Here is an 8,934-nt window from a genome sequence, read left to right on the forward strand (position 1 = left end):
TATATATATATAATATCGGTATTGATTTACAGACAGTCATTATATCATTAATTATTCATTTGTACTATTTACATTTAAGAAGAGTTAAAAAACTATGCACTGTTAGTGTAAAGTTTTTTATATTGTCGGCACATCATCAACTATTGATTTATAGTACTTTTGTTTGAGAGTCAATAATAGTTAACATATGAATGATGAAGATTTGCTGACAGTGTAAAAGACATTTACACTATTATTATATACATATTAGATACAGTCAAGAATCAATGATATGTAAATATATAATGGTGGATAATACATCAAGAGCGTAATATTTATGCACAATAAGTGTAAATTTACACAAAATCACAAATTATTCACTATAATTTATATTAATTTTTGAAGAATAAATGATAATTAAAAATGAGCAGTAAATAATAAACTGAAAGTGCATAAAATTCTTATGCCATGCATACATTTTTTCTCATAAACTAATAGGGTAGAAAACTATGAATGGAATAGATATACATTATTAGTGGAAAGAATTATACACACTTAATATTGTATTACTTTTTAATGAATTAATGATAATAACATATAAATATTAGATAATAGAATAATAGGATATAAAACTGATCTAAGTTCACATTTTTTCTCAAAATTATTCGGTAATCAGTGTATACATTTTTTATTTGTTAATTGATTATATGTGTAAAAGGCACATGGAAAGGTATGTTCAATACACTTTTTCTTACCCTTCCAAATGGATGATGTCTATGATTTTTTTTTTGAACCCATGTTTTGTAGGACATATTGTGAGACAATTTTTAAATCTTTAATTTTTCTCTAAAAATAAACTCACAAACAAACTCTAATGTGTTTTATCATCAATTGTATTTCTCCATGTTAATAGAGGTCATGGGAAGTGAAGGTATGAACACTGAAAATAAATAAAAAATTCACTTGCCTTATTTAATTTTGCTTGCATCATGCTATTATTTTTTATATTTCTTTAACTCATAACATTTTATATATCTTCATATATATAAGTGAAGTATTTTGACTGCATTTTTTCCCTCTAAAATGAAGGCTACTGATGTAATTTTACTAATTCGTTAATAGTGACACTTTTTCTAATTTTATTTGTAAAGAATTTATTTTAGCTATGTCTTAAAAATAAGCAACATCCATTATCATATCACTCCACCCTTTTCTCCATACGTATATAACTACTATAATTTAAATATGAGAATTAGCCTAAATGTCAATACAATATCTCAATTATATAAAAGATGTAATTATATCAGTCAAAACTTTACAATGTTAGTTATAAAGATTGCATTCTTCATTTCAAAATCAATTTGGACATAATAATAATATTTATAAATGCCCTGATGTTATTAAAATATATATATTCCTAGTCTATAAAAACTTATTAATACTTGTTAGGAGTGTTTCTTTTCTGAATAAAAAACGTCTTAAAAGTAGAATCCAAAAGACGTACACTACTTTTGGGATGTATTTCTAATTGGAATGAAGATGAAAAATAATTCAATTTGGCATGAGGGAGCAACTTGCATTATCCACCTTTTTTATGATTTTTTACGAGAGAAATGTTATATTATTATATTTTAAGGGATAAAATGTCATATTATATTATTTTTTCGTTATTTTTAATGTAATTCTCTCTTCGTTACTGGAGAAGATCCTAATCTCTTATTTATAGCATAATTTGCATTTTGTAGAGAAATTGAGATCTTCTGTGTCATTTTCTTATGCTCAACCATCACCAGGGGTTAATAAATGAGCTTAAAATTTGTGCATTGATGGTGTAAAGTTTTTTACACTGTCAGTCCATCATCCATCATCGATTCGTATTATTTTTGTTTGTTAGTCAATAATGATTAATAAATCAATAATAGACGATTTGCTAACAGTGTAAAAAATACTTACACTATTAATATATACATATTAAATCTTTAATAAATATGTATCAAATAAATATTTAATTAATTTTTAAGTTAACAATATTATACAGTATTTGATTCACTAGAAATAAGAAAATAAAGTTATTCTGGTAATAGATGATTTTTTTTTTTGTAAAGAATAAAGGTTGAGCAACATATCTTGATTCAATATTTTTTCTCGTTTTGTTCAATATTATTATGTGTTAGATTTATGTATTACATACAAAGTTTGAATTAAATAAGTATTGTAATAATAATCTAAAAATTCACAAGTGACATAGAATTGGGCATAACTATTAGCACCAATCATGTAACAATGTTGAATATAGAAACAATAGTAGTTCCCAAAGATCACCGCCATTTGAATATTATTTTATATTGCCAACAACTTGCAAATTATTTGGTTAAGGAATATCTCTTTAGCACTGCATTTGGTCACATACCTTAGAATCACACAACATTCTAACATTAAATATGTGACTTACACCTCTATATACTCTAGTAGAATATTAACATGGTCCTAATTCCTAAAATGCATAAATTAATGAATAAGTATGTATGAATATTGGTCATGTCCATAAGAATTCAACCCATATTTTATAAGGATTCGATTTCAAATTGAATTTAATATGTATATACTAACAATGTAAATATTTTTTGTAATGTCAGCAAATCATACATCATATGTTCTAATGATAAATAATATGTTGATAATGTAAAATACTTTATACTAACATTGTATACATTTGAACTCTTACAAATTTCTTCTATAATGTGAGGACATTATTGATAGATATTAGATATTATGTAATTTTATGAGGTGACTGTGATACCTCTATGTCTTTGATTAGATCCTCACCTCACATAAGTTAAAAAGAATTAAATAAGAGTGTAGGAGAATATTATATAAGTTCTCAATAAAAGCTTATTTTCTATTAAGTAAATCTTTTAATATCCAAACGTTAATACCACACTAGATACTATAGGCATCATATATAAAATAAGAATTCTATATGACTATCATCTTGTTGATGATTTTTAAAGGGATTCGTGTTACTATAATTTTTCTCATGACTTCAGAGCATACAATGTTATTCACAACTCAAAAGTAAGCAAAAGTGGAATGAAAAGTGTATAACTTTTATGTATTCTCAATCCGAATATGTGAATAGTTATTGGAATTCTATATTATTAAAAGTAATATAAATAAATGATAAATAATATTATTGATTAACATAAATTTAACACTCATGTCATTAAAACATTGATTAACATTCTCCATAAAATTATTCTTATATCGTGACATTAATAAGATATTAGGTGGGTTGTTTAATATAATAAGTGTTAAAATGCCTATAATTTTACTTCCCTTTTCTTAGTTTTTAGTTTCTAATTTAATTTTAGTTATTGTTTAATGTGTCAAGAACACAATTGACCACTTATATGCCGTTGATGTTAGCAACATTATTACAAATGTCTAAAATCAAAATTTTACAACACATAACAACCAAAACCCAAAACCATATATTATATGGACAAAAGCCAATTTTGATAACTGTAAAATTTATACAAATCAATTATATCATTTATCATTTATTTATAATATACTTTTAGAGAGTCTTTATCATGGCAATGTATCATTGCATACATTTTTTTTATTCTCAATTTTGAGAGGAAACAAGACCACCATTTTTTATGTCTCAATTCCCGTATTGTTAATATCATACCAGTCATCAAACTAGTTAGGGTACTGGTATAATAGTATAGTGGTTTAATTGGTGGTTTACTAATTAAACCATATACTGATGAAATTAGATATAAGATATAATATATTATTATTAATGTTAAAAATTAATAAAAAAATCAATATTTTTTTCAATTTCATTAAAAAATTAATTTTAAATAAAAACTGGCCAATATAACCAGTATAGTTCAATTGAAAACCGACCTATATGACCAGCTTTGACCCAGACATTCACATTTGTTTATATAAGGAAGCACTCAAGAAGGACACAATAACATAGAAGTGTTGTTTGGAGGTGGAGCTGGCCAATAACAGCACCAATCTCAACTTCACAAATCTTGCTTTTCATACACAGCTGGCTTATTTGCTATATTCACACCATTCAATCTCACACTCTCTCATATTCTCCACACTTTTCCACTTATTCAATCTTGTTTATATATCTACCTAAAGATTATAGAAAACAACCAAATCATGTAAACTATACTTGGTTATTTTCTTATTACCATTTAGTTCCAATGGTAGCAAAGTAACTTTGTGCAGAAACTCAACAAGGTTTATAAGTCTTAGAACTTCATATTCACATGCCCTTTATCCTATTTTTGTAAAAGCAATGGAAGAAACATTTGTACCCTTAGAAGGAATCAAGAATGATCTAAGAGGAAGGTTAATGTGCTACAAGCAAGATTGGAAAGGTGGAATCAAAGCAGGCATAAGGTATATGCTTAAGAATCAAGTTTTTTTTATTGTATTGTGGTCTTTTATAGAATGTAATGAAAGATTTATAATGTTATGATTGTTTTATATGGAATCAACCATTGGTATCTGATATATTCACAAGTTTTGTTTCTCTTTTTATAGGATTTTGGCCCCCACCACATACATATTTTTTGCTTCTGCAATACCTGTCATTTCATTTGGTGAACAACTAGAGCGAGATACGGGTACTAGAATATTCTAACTTCGGTATATTTATCTTTTTTCCCCGGAGAAAAGTAAAAATAATGTTTTAAATTGTGGTTGTTGTGATTGCGAGCAAATGCCAGTAGTTTTGGCCTTATGTGGTTGCATCAGTCATCGTAATCAAGATGTTGCAGCCGCAGCTGCAGCCGCATTATATGATGTAGCTTGCAATTTAAAGCCTATTAGTCCTCTCAGATTACAATAGTAACCCTTCAATACTTAATCTATTGGTATATGTCTTGATTTCCAAAAGGGAAAAGAAAGTGAAGGAATTCTGGAAATAGGACAGTATTACAACTAGTACTATAGCTTGATAACAAGTACATATTGTTTGCAGAGGGTGTTCTAACAGCTGTTCAAACCTTGGCATCGACTTCGATATGTGGCATTATACACTCTATCATTGGTGGTCAACCCTTACTGATTTTAGGAGTGGCAGAACCTACTGTGATCATGTACACATTCATGTTCAATTTTGCCAAAGAGAGACCCGAGTTGGGCCGGAATATGTTTCTCGCGTGGACTGGATGGTGAAAAACTTTTCCCTTGATGTGTTCATATGGAGACCCTGATCCAATTATGTTCTATTACTGTCTGCCATGATGTGCCTTAACATTGTCCTGTTTTCTGTTATAACTTTGATTTTGTAGGGTATGTGTTTGGACATCACTGTTGCTGTTTCTATTCGCCATCTTAGGGGCTTGTTCCATAATCAATAGGTTTACACGTATTGCCGGAGAGTTGTTTGGTATGCTTATTGCAATGCTCTTCATGCAGCAAGCTATCAAAGTAAGAATATTTACAAAATTTGACCATTGTCATTTATTCTTTCCATTCTGTCAGAAACACTGTTAATTAATTATGCCGTCTTCGTATGATATATCAGTACCTGAATTCTAATACATTTTAGCCAGATTTAATTAACGTACTACTCGCGTCATTGTCCAGGGACTAGTGGATGAGTTTCGCATACCAAAGCGAGAAGATCCAACGTCAACCGAGTTTTTACCTTCTTGGAGGTTTTCTAATGGGATGTTTGCTTTAGTTCTTTCATTTGGCCTTCTCCTCACTGCATTAAAAAGTAGAAAGGCTAGGTCATGGCGCTATGGTAGTGGTAAGTGTTTGTATTTTGATCAACAACTAAGTGCATAGAGGTTTTTTCGAGTTTAGTACCTTGTAATTGTTTTGATTAACAAGGAAAATTATGTGTTCTGTTATAGGCTGGATTCGCAGCTTAATAGCTGACTATGGTGTGCCCCTTATGGTCCTAGTTTGGACCGGCGTGTCCTACATGCCATCTAAAAATGTTCCACATGGTATCCCAAGGCGTCTCTTTAGCCCAAATCCGTGGTCGCCTGGTGCATACGAGAATTGGACTGTTATTAAGGCACGTAAATTACTAATTCTCTAAGGGTGTGTTTCTTTCAATTCAAGCTTCGAAAGATACTAATGTAAATATAACTGTCCATCCCGGAAATGTAAAATTCCAAACCTTGAAGCAAACGCCACATAGTTTTCGTACCAACCGGATGGCTTGTTAATAGAGATTATTGTATTGTTTTGTTATGACAGGATATGATCAATGTTCCTGTCGTCTACATAATTGGCGCGTTTATCCCAGCAACCATGATTGCAGTGCTTTATTACTTTGATCACAGTGTGGCATCGCAGCTTGCGCAGCAGAAAGAGTTCAATTTGAGAAAGCCATCATCTTACCATTATGACTTGCTCCTTTTGGGTTTTTTGGTATGCAAGTTCTTCGTGCTCCTTCGCAGTTTCATATTTTAGTACTGTCGAACTTCATTATTTTGTTGTAAATTTGTAATACTTCAAATTACTTTTCTAATGATGAATTTCATCTTTCTTTATGGAAGACTTTAATGTGTGGCCTTATCGGAATCCCTCCTTCAAATGGAGTCATACCGCAGTCACCTATGCACACCAAGAGTCTAGCAACTCTTAAACATCAGGTACATCGAGTTATAGATGCCGGAAGAGGAGATAACTATGTCTGATTTATCATCTCCCACCTAATTAGTATAATCTCTAGTAGTATGAACATGGCTTTCTAAAAATGAAAAATTGTGTCGCAGTTACTTCGTAATAGACTAATGTCAACGGCACGAAAAAGTATGAGAACGAATGCTAGTTTAGGACAGTTATACGGAAATATGCAAGAAGCGTACCATCAAATGCAGAGTCCTCTTATTTACCAGGACCCCTCTGCTAGAGTAAGTCTTCTAAATCTTCTTCATTATTGTCTTTTCGGTAAATTTCCTTTATTTTGAGTTTCAAGTATGTAATATCTATAACTATATGCTTAATATGTAATCACTATTTACCATATTTGACATATTGTTATTATGTCAAATGTTATGATCAGGCACAAGGACTAAAAGAATTAAAAGAATCAACCATTCAAGCAGCTACCAGTTTAGGAAACATGGACGCCCCGGTAGATGAGGCAATGTTCGATGTTGAGAAAGAAATAGACGATCTGCTACCTATCGAGGTAAAGGAACAACGTGTCAGTAATTTACTTCAATCAATAATGGTTGGAGGATGCGTTGCAGCCATGCCGTTCCTCAAGATGATCCCAACCTCAGTCCTTTGGGGCTACTTCGCCTTCATGGCTATTGAAAGTTTGCCAGGAAATCAGTTTTGGGAAAGGATCCTATTACTCTTCACTGCACCAAGCAGAAGATACAAGTAAACGAACATCCGATTATTTTCGTAATCTAATTCTTAATTTTCTATTTGAAGCTTTATACCGATAAAAAAATTTCATCTTCTTGCAGGGTGCTAGAGGATTACCATGCTACTTTTGTGGAAACTGTCCCTTTCAAGACAATAGCAACATTCACCATTTTCCAAACACTTTATCTTTTTGTATGTTTCGGGCTAACTTGGGTTCCTATTGCCGGAGTCATGTTTCCTATGATGATCATGCTCTTAGTTCCTGTTAGACAATACTTTCTCCCGAAATTTTTCAAAGGCGTACACCTTCAAGACTTGGATGCAGCAGCATATGAAGAACAAACTGCTTTACCATTCAACCTTGCAACAGTAACATCACTCTTATCCAATATGCTTACCTTAAATTCTCGATTTGTCGTACATATAACATTGCTCTACTTCGTACTAAATTTGTGTGTGATGTCCTAAACAGCAATCAGATTTTGGAGGTGGTGCTTCACAGATTGATGAAAGTGAGATCCTAGATGGTGTTATCACTAGAAGCCGTGGCGAGTTTAGGCGCACTAGCAGTTCAAAGATCACAAGCACCACTCCAACACCAGGAAATGATCTCAAGAGCCATCAGAGCCCACGTCTTTCGTTCAATTCTCGTGCTGGTGAGCTCACAACTGAACAGAGTCCTCGATCCGGCACCAGAAGTCTCTTCAGTCCAAATGGTAGAGAAGTAAGATTATCAAGCCTGGGAAGAAGCCCTCTTAACCCTGACTCAAAACAGCAAGACAACAAATAACTAGTCATAAGTCATAATCCTTATAAGGACTTAGGAACTTTCATTATTGCTCCATTTTCCATGTTAATTTTGCCATTGTTGTAACTTGTAAAGTCTTTTCCTATGTTTAATGTTAACTATATTATTATATTTGTGCATATATATACACAATCACATGTTTTTCTTAATAAATTCTGGTTAATTCAAGTCTTGTATTAGCTTGAAATAGTGCTCCACATGGGTTTATACAACTCAACAATTGGATGATTCATACTTTATAGTAATTGATCCAAAAAGTTTCAATACACACATGCACATATCAGTATTAGAAGGAACATCATAAGGTTCCTTCAGGAACATGGTATACTAATTTTTTGTGCAGGAATTCAATATTACTTGAGTAACACTACACAAACAGAAAAAGTTTGACATATCATCTATAATTTGTTTAGATCCAACAGTAGTTGGATAAATCAAAGAGACAAATCACACATTTATGGAATAGTTGAAAAACATCAATGAGAAAAAGATCTTTGACAATGTATGAGTTTTATACACTATTATTATGTCATGCACCATTCATTTTTTAATTATAATTAACTCTTCAAAAAAAAGTAATTCAAGTGAAAAGTGATAATACAATGATTATGTATAAATCTTTGCACTATCAATGCATAGATATTACATTCATTTTTTCCCTAGTGAAATTGCAAAATGATACAACGGGATTGTTACTAGGTTCCTTTGTTAACCATGTGTATTATATACAGTAATCATCATACTTTGTATCTCATGCTAGATTTACATTGAAGAAA

General features: G+C 31.1%; 1 protein-coding gene across 1 annotated transcript; it reads left to right on the forward strand.

Moving 5' to 3' along the window:
- LOC109331819 (boron transporter 1-like) lies at positions 3,956-8,262 on the forward strand. The gene is made up of 12 exons (XM_019566560.1): positions 3,956-4,407; positions 4,552-4,634; positions 4,991-5,183; positions 5,304-5,442; positions 5,602-5,767; positions 5,874-6,040; positions 6,226-6,399; positions 6,528-6,623; positions 6,747-6,884; positions 7,037-7,362; positions 7,452-7,719; positions 7,823-8,262. Exons 1-12 carry the CDS (start codon positions 4,304-4,306, stop codon positions 8,138-8,140), a joined length of 2,172 nt encoding a protein of 723 aa, XP_019422105.1. The 5' UTR covers positions 3,956-4,303; the 3' UTR covers positions 8,141-8,262.

The sequence above is a fragment of the Lupinus angustifolius genome, chromosome LG02, assembly GCF_001865875.1.
Source record: "Lupinus angustifolius cultivar Tanjil chromosome LG02, LupAngTanjil_v1.0, whole genome shotgun sequence".
NCBI classification, from domain to species: domain Eukaryota; kingdom Viridiplantae; phylum Streptophyta; class Magnoliopsida; order Fabales; family Fabaceae; genus Lupinus; species Lupinus angustifolius.

Excerpts from the sequence above, each read along its gene's own strand:
- LOC109331819 (XM_019566560.1), top strand. The coding sequence starts at position 4,304 with ATGGAAGAAACATTTGTACCCTTAGAAGGAATCAAGAATGATCTAAGA. Across the intron at positions 5,184-5,303 it reads TTTCTCGCGTGGACTGGATG|GGTATGTGTTTGGACATCAC; the intron begins GTGAAAAACTTT and ends TTGATTTTGTAG. Across the intron at positions 6,400-6,527 it reads TGCTCCTTTTGGGTTTTTTG|ACTTTAATGTGTGGCCTTAT; the intron begins GTATGCAAGTTC and ends TCTTTATGGAAG.